The sequence below is a fragment of the Miniopterus schreibersii genome (assembly GCF_964146895.1).
Source record: "Miniopterus schreibersii genome assembly, chromosome: 4".
Lineage (NCBI taxonomy): Eukaryota > Metazoa > Chordata > Mammalia > Chiroptera > Miniopteridae > Miniopterus > Miniopterus schreibersii.
The window spans coordinates 79801848-79817381 of record NC_138105.1 but is presented as its reverse complement, the minus strand read 5'-3'; the positions used below and the strand labels follow the sequence as shown (position 1 = coordinate 79817381).

The following is a 15534-nucleotide window of genomic DNA, read 5'->3' as shown; positions in this document are numbered from 1 at the left end:
AAAATAGAATAAATACATACCTAATTTGGAGCTGTTATTAGAATTAAGTGAATACAGAATCACTTTAGAATAATACCTGGCATATATTTACTGTACAGTAGGGGTTTGCCACTATTTTTATTATAAGCAGCCCCTCTACTGACAGATCTGCTCTTCCTGTCCCACCCACCAGAAGCCCCAAGAATAGAAATTAGTAAAGAGGGACTGAGGGACCCCCCCATAACCTAAGTATTGGAGATACAGATGGAAAGACACTGTTCATGAGACTGTGTCCTGCCTCAGATTGAAAACTCCCAAAGGCAGGGACTTAATTCAGCTGTCCACAGACAAGCAAAAAAAGTCTATTTCACTGCTTTTCTTTCTGATGAGAGATTTCAGCCCACATGTCATCTTTCTATGCCATTTACCTTGACCAGAGTAGCCTATGTGGGGCCTGGGGTGTCCTGCCCACCATTATGACCCCAGCACAGTAACTGGCACACTCAAGAAACAGTTGATCAGGGTGACCATGTCATTGCTGGGGCATAGGGCACATTCCACAGAGCACTTTTTAGGATGCAATCAAGAGCCAGGCCCCTGGAGAAATTCTTCTGTAGCTTGTTCATGGCATCTGCCTCTAAGAGAGAGAGCCTTTGGTGTTTTGTGCCCTCTGAAACATGGCACCGAGGAAGAAGCCCCTGAGAAATGGATCATGAAAAGCCCATCAGGTTGGGAAAATAACTGATCATTTATCTCAGCAAAGGAAGCCCGGTAGGAAAGAATGCACTCTGGGAGAGCAATGTCCCCCACTCAGACAGAGGCCACGGGCTTCGGGGTAGACAGGCTGGCTGCCAGGGCAGATGGTGACTGTCCAGGTCTCCTCCTTGTGGAGGTTTTCCTCCCTGTCTGCCTGTCACTGCTGTCAGGATCTGCAATCCTGGCATCTACCCAGCCGAATGTATGAATGGTGACCTGCACATTGGGCTGGGCCCGGGGCACATAGTTTCAGATTCCAGAGGCGGAACTGGCTCTGAGCCCTGCTGAATCAACTCTGTTCTTGTTAGAGCTTGGAACCAACCTGCCCTAGGTTCTTCCCGGCAGACGGATTTTTCTGTGCCAGCCTCTCTTTCCTGACAGGGTATAGGGGAGTTGGTGTAAATGGAGGGGGAGAACTTTAGTGAAAGTTTATTGAATAAATTCTTACCCTTGTGGAATGGACATGGTCCAGACTCACAGCTGCACTTGGTTCTTTCTTTGTCCCAACCTTGCCCATACCCCAATCTCAGAGTATTGGGGTCTCTCCATCACAACCTGGGAACTCCATATAGGAGAGCAGATGACTACCCAATGAATGAATGAATGAATGGGCCTTCCTTCCATGTATCCCCTCTTTCTGTTCCGAGGTTCCTGCTTTGATGCAGGGAAGACTCAGACACTGCAGACCCTGGGGGTAGAAAGTGTCATTGGGAAGTGAGGCCCTGAGCTGGAGAGTTGACAGACACGGGCCCTGCCAACAGGGCACTAGGGTGTGGGGAAGGGGGATGAGGGACTTAAAGAATCCACAGACACATCTGCCATGACGAATCCTTGAGCCAGAAGGAGCGTGGGAGCCGGGAGACGTCTGGTGGGGGGTAGGGAGAGGGGTGCAGCCTGGTCTTGGGAGGCTCTCCCGGAAACATCCTGGGCTCCCCGCCCGGTCCTTAAGGATTCACTGTACCAGGAACCTCTCTCATATGCCTCTCTCCGCCCTCTCCCCAGTGTTTGACTAGAGGAGGGCATGAGGAATGCTTCCCGCGCGCCCAGCCTTTGAGCACGCCCGGCGCCCTTTCCCCAATTAAGTGCGGCGGACGGGGGCGGGGGCGGGGGCGCGGGGCGCGGCTCGGAATTCCGGCGCTGAAAAGAGGGTCACGATGATAGGGACAGTCATGTCTCCCACAGTCCGCAGGGAAGCCACGTCAGGCCAGGGTTGGGAGGAGCCTGAGCTTTGCACTCCTGGGGCGCCCCGCACACCGCCAGCGAACTGCACAGCCCGGAATGCACAGAACCCCACCCCAACCGCACGCCCCGCCCCCGGCACGCCCCGCGCTCCGCCTTCGAGGCTGCCCGGCCCCCTCTCGCACCCGCCTTACAAAAAGGGTGTCGCGGGAACGAGCCAGACTGAGGGCTGGGGGCCTGGATCCGAGCCTTGTTTTCTGGGGCTTCTGACCGTGCGCGGGCCTCCGCCTGGGTCCCCGCGTCGTTTGAACTCTCTGCGGCTTAGCGCCCGAGCCTGAGTCCCCGCCTCCCCGCCTCCCCGCGCCCCGCCACCCGGAAGGATGCGCTGCGCGCCGACGGCCGGAGCCGCCTTGGTGCTGTGCGCCGCCACCGCCGGGCTGCTGAGCGCGCAGGACCACCCCGCGCCCGCCGAGTCCCCGCCGCGCTTCGCGTCCTGGGACGAGGTGAATGTGCTGGCTCACGGGCTCCTGCAGCTCGGCCACGGGCTGCGCGAACACGTGGAGCGCACCCGGGGGCAGCTGGGCGCCCTGGAGCGGCGTCTGGGCGCGTGCGGGGCCGCCTGCCAGGAGCCGGGGGCTTCCGCCGCGCCCCCGCTGGTCCCCGGGAGTCTGGTCTCCCGGGGCGAGGCCGCGCCTGAGACCCTCCGCAGCCTGCAGGTAAGGGCGACCCGGGTGGCTGTCTGCGCTTTCTCCTACTGCCCTCTTCGGGAGTCTGGAAGGGTGTGGACGGAAGCGGGGCGCTTCCAGGGCTCCCTGAGCTCTCTCTCCTGCTTAGGCGACGAAAGACGGAGAGTTGGAAGGACAGAGGAGTAGATGATGCAGAGCTTGGCGGCAGAAGGCTGCGTCCTCACCATGGTTTTCACACTCTCTCCAGACCCAGCTCAAGGCTCAGAACAGCCGGATCGAGCAACTCTTCCAGAAGGTGGCCCAGCAGCAGCGGCACCTGGAGAAGCAGCATCTGAGAATCCAGAATCTGCAGAGGCAGGTACCAGATGCTTGCGCCAGAACGGGAGGGCGGGGAGGTCGAAGCTGGACCTGTGGGTCTGGAGGAGAGTGTCAGGTTTGACTGGCTTACTCTCCTCCCACCTTTCCCAGGTGGGCCTCCTGGCCCCCATCAACTTGGGCCGCGGGGTGGCCAAGCCTGCCCGGAGGAAGAGGCTGCCCAAGATGTCCCAGCTTGTTGGCCCCACTCACAATATAAGCCACCTGCACAGTGAGTGTCCAGCCCTTTGCTGTCCTCTGGCAGCTCCTCCCTCCACACACGGACACACACTGGCCATTCCTGTATCCCTCCTTGTCATGTACACTTGACTTGAGAAGGAGAGAGGTCCCGGCCTTGGGTCCCCCTGGGCTCTGATGAAGGGCTGATGGGGGCACCTCCCTCAGCTCTGTCCCTGATGCCCCACCTTTCTTGCCAGTGGGCCAGTGGGTTTTCCCCAAAGCCTTGCTGGCCACTAATAGAACCGGGGTTGGGAGAGAGGGACTTGGGCTGTAGAAGTGCAGGGAAAGGGGTGCTGCAGCTCAGGGACACCTCCATGTAGGTTGGAACTTTATAGGAGGACATGATGGTGGAAGGGCTTGATGGTGGCAAAGAGGGTGTCAGCTAGGGAGTCTGGAGTCCTTATTGGTGAACAGCAAATGCCTGTCTGGGAGAGGGGAGAGGGGTTCTAAGGCTTGAACTGTGGATCTAGGAGGTGGAGCAAGGGCAACGGACCCCTATCTCTCTGACCAGGGGCATTCACTCTTTTGTCGTTGTTAATCCTCACTGGAGGATATTTTTCCCCCATTGACTTTTGACTTTTAGAGAGAGTGGAAGGGGAGAGTGGAAGAGAGAAACATCTCTGAGAGACATACATCAATTGGTTGCCTCCTGAACTTGCCCGACACGGGTGGGGATGGAACTTGCAACCGAGGTACATACCCTTGGCTGGAATCGAACCTGGGACCCTACAGTCTGCAGGCTGATGCTCTAACCACTGAGTCAAACCGGCCAGGGCCAGACACATTCATTCTTGCATCTCTGACAAGTCCAAGGCTGCTGACCCTTGCTCCCTGACCCCTCTCTTGGCTTCAAATTGCCTGATCACCCCCATTTTCTATCCCCCCACTTCCACAGAGAGCTAGCCATTGCCAGCATTTGGAGTTCTGGGTCTTATCTGGATGTATGCTTGAAATTGACCCAAATTTCCAATCACATGGCTGTGTATGTCAACTCAGGCTCCCAGCTTCCCATGTCTCTGCCCCACCTTAAGTTCATGGCCCCAGAGTAGCTGACTTCCCTCTGGTCCTCCTACCCTGTTACCCTGCCTGGCATCTGTGGCTGTTTGCAGCCAACTGGGTAAAAGTTCAGATCCCTCCCCTCACACCCTCAGGCTGGTTGATGGCTTCCAGCCCTCTAGTTTTGAGGGCTCCCCTCACCCCACCGCTCCCCCAACTCTTGTCAGAAAGGTTCCAGTACACCCTCCCAAACTGCTGTCTTGGGATGAGGGCCTTCTGGGATGGGCCAGTAGGTATAGGTCCAGGTTAAGGGATGTGGAAGGGATTGTAGGGGGAAACTGGTGGATTTGGGGACTCCCAGACTCCAGCTTAGTTCTGCCAAGTAGGGGAAAGTTCAGAGCTGGAGAGAAAAACAGCTGGTGTTAATGGAAGCCACATTGGTGGTTTGGCCAGGTGCCTGTCCTGATTGGAAGGGAGGAAAGTAGGGGAAAGAGGAGCTGCCCCAGGGGCCGGAAAGTGTCTCCAGTCACTCTGGGCTGGCCCCCACTCCTGCAATGGTTAGGACACACTCACCCCTTGTCCTGGGCCTTCACAACCCATCCCCCCTTCCTGCCTGTGACCTTTCCCCTACTTTCTTTGCTGGGCTGGGAGTGGGACTTCCCACTAGCTGTAACCATCCCTCCTTCCTCACCTCCTCCCTGCCTGTCTCCCTCCCCCTCTCCCTCCCAGTCTCCCTCTCTACTCCTTTCCTCCTCCCTCCCTGTCTCCCTCCCTCCCTCCTTTACTCTTCAATCATTCAACTCCCCCTCTGATACCTGGGACCCCAGGCAGGGCCTCTGTCTTCCCAAGTCCCATCAGGACTTGATCTGAATCCCCCACTAGACAAAGCAAAGCCTGTCCAGCTCAGCTCAGCTTTGGCCTCCCCACCCTGCCCCCCCATCTAGCTCCTGCAATCATTCATTTATCAATCATTCATTCATTGTGTTTTTATTAAACACCTGCTGTGGACTAGGGTCAGCCAGGGCACTGGGCCAAGTACATTCCCTGTTTCTGGCCTCATAGAGGCCTCATTCAGTGAAGGGAGTGTGGGAAAGGCAACCAGATGACCCTAGTGTAGGGAGTGGGAAGTCCTTGATGCCCCTTTCTGGGTGTCTGACCTGGTCTGGGGTGAGGGATTTCCTCCAGAACCTGGGACTTTTAGAATGAAGCAGAAAAAGGCATGAGGGAAGAGGGTCCTAGGTAAGCATGTACAAAGGCCCTGTGGCAGGAGCATGTGTAGGACAAGGAAAGCTGTGTGGCCAGAAGGTGGGCATGCAGTGTGGGAGGAAGGAGGATGGGTGCAATCCTAGAGCACCTTGTAGTCAGTGTTGAAGAGGGAGTCATGGAAGAATTTAGGCAAGTGTAAGAGGAGGGCATCATGATCTCAGGATTGCCCCTTAATATCCCTGTTGCCCACTGCACAGATTCTACATACGCCTGTTTCTTGAGACCCCCAGGACTGCTCCCTGCTTCAATCTCCCCACCCCTCTCTTTGCCCTGTAGGGCTGCCCAGGGACTGCCAAGAGCTGTTTGAAGAAGGAGAACGGCAAAGTGGACTATTCCAGATCCAGCCTCAGGGGTCTCTGCCTTTCCTGGTTAACTGCAAGATGAGCTCCGGTAGGACATGTTAGCCCTCCAGGGAACTGTTGTCTTTCGGTCAAATGTAGCCCACCTTCCTCACTCCCACTTCCTCCTTCCCTGCTGAGTCCTGGGGACAAAGATCTAGGCTGAGCCTCTGGGCTGCTGGCCAGCCCACAGTATTCCTTCCTTTGACCACCTTCCTCTAGTCCTGCTGGGATGAATGAAGGAGCATTGCTCTCCCTAGGTTTGGAGGTGCTGTGGGGTTTTGGAGTCAGATAGAGGAGTTGGAGTCCCCTGTGGGAAGGGAAGGGTCCTCCTGATGACCTTGTACCTATCTGGGCAGATGGAGGCTGGACCATAATTCAGAGGCGTCAAGATGGCTCTGTGGACTTCAATCAGCCCTGGGAAGCCTACAAGACTGGCTTCGGTGATCCCCAAGGTGGGTGTTTCCAGAAGCCAGAGGCACAGGGGGAGGAGGGGGTTGTGGAGGTGGGCCCCTGTCTCACCAATGACTTTTCCCACTGTAGGAGAGTTCTGGCTGGGCCTGGAGAAGATGCACTTGATATTGGGGGACCGTGGCAGCCACCTGGCTGTGCAGCTGCAGGACTGGGAGGGCAATGCCAAGTCGTTGCAGTTCCCTATCCGCCTGGGTGGTGAGGACACAGCCTATAGCCTGCAGCTAACCGCACCCATGGCCAGTGAGCTGGGTCCCACCACTGTTACACCCAGTGGCCTCTCCCTGCCCTTCTCCACTTGGGACCAGGACCACGACCTCAGCAGGGACAAGAACTGTGCCAAGAGCCTCTCTGGTGAGTAAACTCTGTCCATCCTCATCTTGCCTGCAGGGCCTCCTCTCCCTGCTTTTATGCTTCTCTGCCCTGTCTTCAACTCCAATTCTATCCATTACCCTCTTTTCCTTACTTGCTGTGTGCCCTTGCTGACTTAATCTCTCCCATCTTCAGTTGCCCCATTTTAAAAATGGTTATAATCACAGTGCCCACTCCATAAGATTATTATGAAAATTCAAGGAGATGACATTTATTGGATAGTGGCTGGCATGTGGTAAAGCCACCAAGGCAAACTTCACCTTGATTTAATGAAATCAAAGGCCTTGTGAAGTGAAACACATCAAACTGCTTTGAAAGGTCACTGGTTCAATTCCCTGGTCAGGGCACTTGCCTGGGTTGTGGGCTCGATCCCCGGTAGGGGGAATGCAGGAGGCAGCTGATCACATAGAGTTTTTTCTCTCTCTCTCTGAAAACCAATAAACTATTCTTAAAAAAAAAATGGTGGAGCCCTGGCCAGTGTGGCTCAGTTGGTTGGAGTGTCATCCTGTGCACCAAAGGGTCATGGATTTGATTCCCGTTCAAGGCACATATGCAGGTTGTGGGTTCAGTCCTCCTGGTTGGGAGGCAACCGATCAATGTTTCTCTCTCTCGCCCTCCCTCTCCCTTCCCCCCTTCTCTAAAGTCAATAAAAACATATCCTTGGGTGTGGATTAAAAAATAATAAAAAATAAATACATTTAAAAAATGACGGAATACTGGTAATTTCATTTGGTTCAATCTAACATAAATTGATGAGACAGATGACAATCAAAGTCTTTAATGAATGTTCGTCATGTGTCAGGTGCAGAGAAGTGACTTGCCATGGTCACAGATGTGAAAGTTACGGTTACTGGGTCGGGGGGCCCAAAGTCCCCGAGTCCCTCTGTTACAACCTGGGGTCCTCCAGAATACAGTTTGACAGCCACTGCCAAAGCCCTCCCATCTAAAGTGTATAAAGTCCAATGCCTAGCCTCATCCCCGTCCCAGCCCCAGTGGTTAGGCCCCTCTTAACCATATTCCTTTTTTTCTGACCCCCGAAGGCGGCTGGTGGTTTGGTACCTGTGGCCACTCGAACCTTAATGGCCAGTACTTCCACTCCATCCCTCGGCAGCGGCAGCAACGTAAGAAGGGCATCTTCTGGAAGACCTGGCGGGGCCGCTACTACCCGCTGCAGGCCACCACCATGCTGATCCAGCCCATAGCTGCTGAAGCAGCCTCCTAGCCTCCTTGCTGGGGCCTGGTCCCAGGCTCCTAGAGGACAGTGACTTTGATTCTGGCCCAACACGTGGCCATTCCCTGCCTGGGCAGGGGCCATCTGGAGCCTTGCAGACAGAGAAAAAGCCTATGACTGGAGAGACCCCCCTTTTTTAGTGGGGGACTGCAGGTGATATCCTCTGAGAAGGACGGAACTGCAGGGCACACGCCACAGAATCGTGGGACCAACGGGCATTGAGGTCTTCTCCTTGCCTACCCAAGGAGTGGGGAACACAGAGAGACCACGAAGGGGCAACCAGGCCAGCCCTCAATGGTAGATTCAGTCATGTTGACTGGCTAAGGGACCAGGGCGCCCTCACGGTGCTGTTGTATGTGGGTGCTGTGGGACAAGCCCGTGCCACATGGTATCTGGGCAGAGCTCACAGAATAAAAACAACCTCAGAACATTTCATTCTTCTTTGTCCTTAGGTTTGTTAAAAGTGGACAGTTTCAAAATCCATGTAAACATGTTCTCAGGGTAGAGGTGAACACTCCCTGGTCTGTTAAGGACAACACTGGTTATTCCTACCACCTCTGAAAACTGATTTTAATTTCCTTCATTTATTATTTCATGATGTATATGTCATTTTTATTTTCAAAATTTAAAAACAAAGCTCTCATTCCTTCCTTCTGGAAGCAGGTAATAGAGAAAATTAGAACACCCTCCTGATCATACTTAATGTATGTGAATCACCGTTAACCTCTCAGTTTCCCACCAACTGATAAAAATATGTGAGTAACGTGTTTATTTTTTCTAGCAGTCACATTTTTTAAAAGTAAAAAGAAACAGGTGAAATGAATTTTAGAAATATATTTTATTGAATCCAATAAACCAAAAGTATTGCTATTTCCATATGTGAGCAACATAAAAGTTATTAGTGAGATATTTGACATTGCTTTTTTGTACTAAATCTTTGGAATCCGGTATGTATTTTACATTTATGGCACATCTGAATTTGGACCAACCATATTTCAAGGACTCAACAGTCACAGAGGCCAATGACACATATTTGGACAGCACAGCTTTAATGCATACATTAATACAATGTTTGGAGGAAATTCACTTTTTTGGGGCCACATCTGCATGTTTTATTTATTTATTTATTACTTTTTTTAATATATCTTTATTGATTTCAGAGAGAAGAAGGGAGAGGGAGAGAGAGAGATAGAAACATTAATGATGAGAGTCATTGATCGGCTGCCTCCTGTACTTCCGGTACTAAGGATCGAGCCCACAACCCTGCATGTGTCCTGACCTGGGAATCCAACTACGATCTCCTGGATCCTAGGTCAGTGCTCAACTGCTGAGCCATGCCCGGCCAGGCTGCATGTTTTCTTTTAAATTGGCTTTAAAAATATATACATAGAAATTCAACTAATACTTACCAAGCACATGCTAAAGCCCTGTACTAAGTGCTTGGGATTCTGGAGTGAAAGAAGAGTCCCTGCTGGCACCAAGACCCTTCCATTACAGATAGGGTGACCTATAATTGATGGTCAAAACTGAGACACTTGTTAAGAGTGAAAGGGGGTGTGCTGTTAATAATTAAGCCGGATGGCAAACAGAAAGCAGCTCACTCCCAGGCATATCAGGATTTATTGACTCAGTTTTATTATTTATTTAATTATTTTTAAATAATAGTTTATTTTTAAAAAGTGATTTTTAGAAACAAGGGGGGGGTGGGAAACTTTGATTTGTTCTTATTTATGCAATTATTGGTTGAGTTTTTTAAAAAAAATTTTAAAGAGTTTTATTTTTTAGAGATAGTGGAAGGGAGAGAGAGAGAAACATCGATGTGAGAGTACAACATCAATCGGCTGCCTCCTGCATGGCCCCTACCAGGGTTTGGGCCTACAACATGGGCATTTGTCCTGACAGAATCAACCTTTCAGTGCATGGGACGATGCCCACCAACTGAGCCACACTGGCCAGGGCTACTGGTTGATTCCTGTATGTGCCCTGACTGGGGATCAAACCCACAACCTTGATGTATCAGGATGTTGCTGTAACCAATTGAGCTACCTGGCCAGGGTCTTGACTCTGTTTTTAAAAATGTAAACACAGCCCTGGCTGGTATGGCTCAGTGGTTAGAGCTTGGCCAGCGCACAAAAGGATCCTGGGTTCTATTCCCGGTCAAGGGCATGTCCTTGGGTTGCAGGTTCAATCCCTGGCTCTGGTTGGAGTGCTTTCGGGAGGCAACCAATTGATGTGTCTCTCTTACATCAATGTTTCTCTCTTTCCACCCCTCCCTCCTTTCCACTTTCTCTAAAAAGCAATGGAAAAAATATCCTCGGGTAAGGATTAACATCCCCCCAAAATAATGTAAACACAGAACAAAGATAAGGAAAAAAAACAACAACCCTGAAAACCTGCCCTAGCAGGTTTGGCTCAGTGGTTGGAGTGTCAGCCAACCCCTGGACTGAAGGGTCTGGGTTCAGTTATGGTCAATGGAATGTACCTCCTTTGCAGGCTCAATCCCTAGAGGCAACCAATCAATGTGTCTCTCTCACATCAATGTTTCTCTCTCTCCCTCTCTCCCACTCTCTCTGAAAAGCAATGGAAAAAATATCCTCAGGTGAGGGGGGGAAAAAAGAAAAAAAAATGTAAACACATATCTCTACAACATATGGAAAACCAATATCACCTGCCATAAATATATTATTAAAAAAAAGTCAATGAAAATAAAACAATGCCAATGCTTTGAAATTCCAGCTAGGAAACTGATGTATGGTAGGAAACACACGCACACACATGCATACACACAAATAGTGGCTGCCCCTGGGAGCGCAGAATGGGACTTACTGGGAAGGGGCATGAGAGAAACTTCCCGAGTTATGGTGATGCCTAAACCTTGATAGAGATGGGTTACTCCAGTGTATGCCTTCGTCTCAGCGAATGTACACTTAAGATCGGTACATTTCATTGTATGTAAATTTTACCTCAAAAGAAACTACTAAAAGAGCCATAAACAAATATTGAAGTGTAGTTAATGATATGCATGCCAAAGTGTTTAGAGGTGAAGAGAATTCGCCTTCAATTTTCTGTTTTAATTTTTTCAGCTGTATTGAGATATAATTGACATATAAAATTGTGTAACTTTATATATTTCCAAAATGATGCCCACCATAGCATTAGCTAACTCCTCTATCACATCACATAATTGCCATTTCCTTTTTGTGGTGAGAACATTTAAGATCTACTCTCTTAGCAAGTTTCAAGCATATGGTACAGTATTATTAACTATAATCACCATGCTATACATTACATCCCCCAAATCTTCAACTTTCTTTGAAATCCATCAAAAAGTAAGATGATGGATGGGTGGATAGAGAGCTAGATATGTGATAAAGCAAAATGCTGTACTAATAGTGGGATCCAGGTGGTAGGGATCCAGGGGGATATGAATACAGAGATATTCTCTGTACAATTCTTTCCGTTTTTCTAAATGCTTAAAAATTTCACAATAAAATGTGAGGAAGAAAATCCTAGCCAGATTCTGTTGCCTTCTGCAGACTCAGTCTATGTCCCAGCTCTGTTTAAAATGAGAGAGATGAGGGTTAGAAAATTGTTCAAGAGATATGAGCCACAGAGAGAAAGCCTCCCTTCTTGATGGGTAATAAAGGATTTTAAGAATTGAAAAAAGAAAAAAAATGAAAAAAGATAGGACTTTCTCAGCATGTGGTTCAATGTTATTTAATGAACCACCTAAAATTATCACCCAGCTCATATAGCCTGGAATAAGTAATGTGATCTCTTGTCTCCAGGACACATGTTAGAGAAAAACACCTCTCTATGCCCTGAGTCCCAGTTGCCTCTTCCTGGAACATGCTGGGGACACAGTAGCTTCCCTGGAGCCCTTGTTGAATATGGGCCACGAAGTCCTCAGCTCTGTGGGCCAAGCCCTCTCCAGGCTCCTTGTCTGGGGATGTCCCATACCAGGCAGGCTTGGAGAGTCTCTCTTGAGCCTACTGTGCCTGAAAACTGGTAGGAAGTTCCAACTGTGGAGGTGGAGGGGTGGTCCCACCAGCTTTGCCCTCCTAATTCTCAGGCTCTTCCAAGAGGGCTTAACTCCCCAACCTGTCCCTTCTCCTGCTATCACCACCTCCTCCAACACAGCATTTTCTGTCCCTCCACCCCAAAGAACAACACAAAGAATAACCCAGCCATAGCTGGGAACCAAACAAAAGTCAGGATGTGAATCCAGACCTGTCTAACTCCATAGCCGGAGCGCTTACCCACATCCATCTTCTAAGTGACTAAGGACAGCCTCTAAAGCTCTGTGGCCTCCATCCTCCATCTGGAAAATGGGGATGGTTCTGGTACCCCACCCCCCTACCCCTACCACCCCTTCCTATTCTTCTGGTGCTGTGAGGATTTCAGGCTCAATCCCTCGCCCAGGTCGGGGCATGTGCAGGAGGCAACCAATCTACATGTCTCTCTCACATCAATGTTTCTCTCTCTCCCTCTCTGTCTCCCTTCCACTCTCTCTGAAAAGCAATGGAAAAAAATCCTCAGGTGAGAATTAAAAAAAAAAAAAAATCTACAAAGATGGGGTGGGGGTGGGAGGTGAGATTCCAGGAAGAGGTCATTGTGAGAGCAAAAGCCTAGTGGCCTGGGTGGAAAGTGCACAGCCCCACCTGGCTGCAGCAAGGAGCAGGAAGCTGGGATGGTGAGCTGAGGTAGAGTAGGGAGGGGTAAGCAGGGGGTTTGGCTGGACTGTGCAGGGCCAGAGGGTCTGTGCTGGTCTGACTTCCAGCCTCACCTTTTCACCTAATCTCACCTGGGGTCTTTGGAACTCACTCTCCAGCCACCATGTCCTCCTGGCTATTCAGACTCATCAGGCTCTCTCTCTCTCCCTTACTGTTGCACCCACCATCCACCATCTCCTCCCTCACCTTCGGACTCCATGCAAATACCACCTCCCTCAGGATGTCTTCCCTGACTCCCTAGCTAAGGAGCTCCACTATCACATAACCCAGGCTATTTTCCTCATTGTAGGCCTCCCATTCTGAAACTATCTTGTGTGTGTTGTTTACTTGCTTCTTGTCTACCTGTCCCCACTGTCAGCTCCATGAGGGTTGGGACTTTGTCTTATTCAATGGTGCGTTCCCAGCAGGTACAGCGCTCCCTGGCACTTAGTAGGTACTAAGTAAATGCTTATTAAGGAAAGGACTAAAAGGTTTTTAAACAGGGGAGTGAGAGGATCTGACTCATGTTTTAAAAGACTGCCTCCGACTGCTGTGGGAAGAACAGCATGTGCATGTGGGCAGAGCAGGGAGATCTGGGAGGTCCAGAAAGTGATGATGGGGTAAGAACCAGGGTGGTGGCAGTGGTGGCAGTGGAGGGACAGTGGAGAAGTGGTCAGAATACAGGAGGAAGGGGGGACATAGAAAGGCAACTAAGGGAGGGGGAGGGAGGCAGGGGCAGGAGAGCAAGGATGAGAAGGAGAGAAAAGTACATGACCTGTGACTTTGATGAGGGGCTGGGGGTGGGGAGAATGAAGACAGGAGGAGAGGAGGAAAGAGGCCAATTAGTGACTAGGATGCCTAATGGGCACAGCAGGGATGAGGTCCAGGAGGCAGTAACAATAATTATAGTTATATAAAGAATAATTATAGTTATTGTTATAACTAGTATGTGAGGTCTATGCTTACATTATCCATCAAATGTCACATACTTATTGAGCACTGGGAACGCAGCAATGATTGCAACAGACACAGTCTCTGCCCTCATGAGGCTGATAATTCTGTTGACTTGAGACAGAAACTAAACAGATTAATGGGTTAAGAAAGAAAATGTACTTTAAGGTTAGGTAGTGATAAATCCTGGGGTGGGGTGTGTGTGTGTGTGTGTGTGTGTGTGTGTGTGTAATAAAACAGGGTAAATGACAGAGAGGAGAGACTATGTTGGACAGAGTCTGACACCCAGTAAGGATTATAAATATTTGCTAAAGACTTAATGACATCAACAAACAACAGGTGCTAGTAAGGATGTGGAGAAAAGGGAATCCTCGTGCACTGTTTTGTTTTTTAATATGTTGCATTGATTTCAGAGAGGAAAGGAGAGGGGGAGAGAGTTAGGAACATACTGATGAGAGAGAATCATCAATCTGCCGCCTTCTGCAAGCCCCCTACTGGAGATTGAGCCCAAAACTCCGGCATGTGCCCTGACCAGGAATCTAATCATGACCTCCTGGTTCATGGGGGGATGCTCAACCACTGAGACACACCGGTCGGGCCCCTGTACACTGTTGGTGGGAATGCAGACTGGTGCAACCACTGTGGAAAACAGTATGGAGTTTCCTCAAAAAAATTAAAAATGGAACTGCCTTTTGACCCAGTGATCCCACTTCTGGGAATATATCCTAAGATATATGGGTAGAGGGGGGCAAAGGGTGGGGGGTATGGGGGACATCTGTAATAATGTCAACAATGAAGGAAAAAAAGACTAATGACACACCCTGGCCAACGTGGCTCAGTTGGTTGAGCATCAACCAAAAGGTCTCATGCACCAAAAGGTTGCTGGTTGGATTCCTGGCCAGGTCACGTGCCCAGGTTGCAGGCTCCATCCCCAGTCGGGATTCGTGCAGGAGGCAGCCAAAAGATGTTTTTCTCTCTCCTTCTTCATTCCTCTCTCTAAAAAAAAAAAAAAAAAAAAAAATCTATGAAAACGTTTAAAAAATATATCTTTATTGATTTCAGAGAGAGGAAAGGAGAGGGAGAGAGAGAGATAGAAACATCAATGATGAGAGAGTCATTGGTCGGCTGCCTCCTGCGTGTCCCCGACTGGGGATCGAGCCCGCAACCTGGGCATGTGCCCTGACCGGGAATCCAGCCCCCATGGCCTGGATCCTAGGTCGACGCTCAACCGCTGAGCCACGCCCCGCCGGGCTAATGAAAACATTTTTTATTTTTTCTATTTTTCTATCCTCACTCGAGGATATTTCTTTTCATTGCTTTTCAGAGAGAGTAGAAGGCAGAGAGAAACACTGATGGGAGAGAGACACATAGATTGGTTGACCCAGGGGCCAGAGATGGATTGATCCTGCAACCAAGGTAGTGCCCTTGGTCAGAATCGAACCCTGGACCCTTCAGCCCACGGGTCGATGCTCTAACCACTGAACCAAAACAACCAGGGCTCAATGAAAACATTTTTAAAGAAAGGACTTAATGACAGAAAGTGGACGGTTGATTTAGCACGATTGTTTAGGGAAATGATCTAGATATCCCCCAAAGTTTCCATGAGGTGAGTTTCTTTCCTGTTATACAGAAGAGGGGAAGTGAGGCAGAGGGTTAACGTGATTAGTAAGGATGTAAGGATGAAAGTAAGGATGAAAACTGCAACCCAGAGAGAAGGGACCTCAAGGTGGAAAAGAGCTCGTGCAGAAGCGGGGGGTGGGGGGGTGTTGGGGGGGTGGAAACGGTCATTAATGGGGGCGGAGCAGGTGGGCCCAGAGGGGCACGCATTGACCTATGATGTCATCCGGACGTTAGATAGCGTAACATCACCTGGGCGTAGCCCCATTTTCCTTCCCCGACAGGTCCTCTGTTAGTCAGGCAAGGTCTGCATCAAGCCTCTCATTGGTTACTCGTGTCGTCAATCCGTTTAATTATTTCAGTCTTCCGCCCCGCCTTCCTGAGCC

The 15534-nt window shown here is 50.2% G+C and overlaps 1 protein-coding gene across 2 annotated transcripts; it reads left to right on the top strand.

Moving 5' to 3' along the window:
* Positions 1–2101: 2101 nt before the first annotated feature.
* ANGPTL4 (angiopoietin like 4) lies at positions 2102–8781 on the top strand. 2 transcript variants are annotated; one of them, XM_081136304.1, is made up of 7 exons: positions 2102–2417; positions 2848–2958; positions 3069–3186; positions 5733–5846; positions 6154–6249; positions 6338–6619; positions 7678–8781. In XM_081136304.1, exons 1-7 carry the CDS (start codon positions 2295–2297, stop codon positions 7857–7859), a joined length of 1026 nt encoding a protein of 341 aa, XP_080992430.1. In that variant the 5' UTR covers positions 2102–2294; the 3' UTR covers positions 7860–8781. The 2 variants fall into 2 exon arrangements, with proteins under 2 accessions (XP_080992430.1, XP_080992429.1); XM_081136303.1 differs by having other exon boundaries at positions 2102–2630.
* Positions 8782–15534: the final 6753 nt, after the last annotated feature.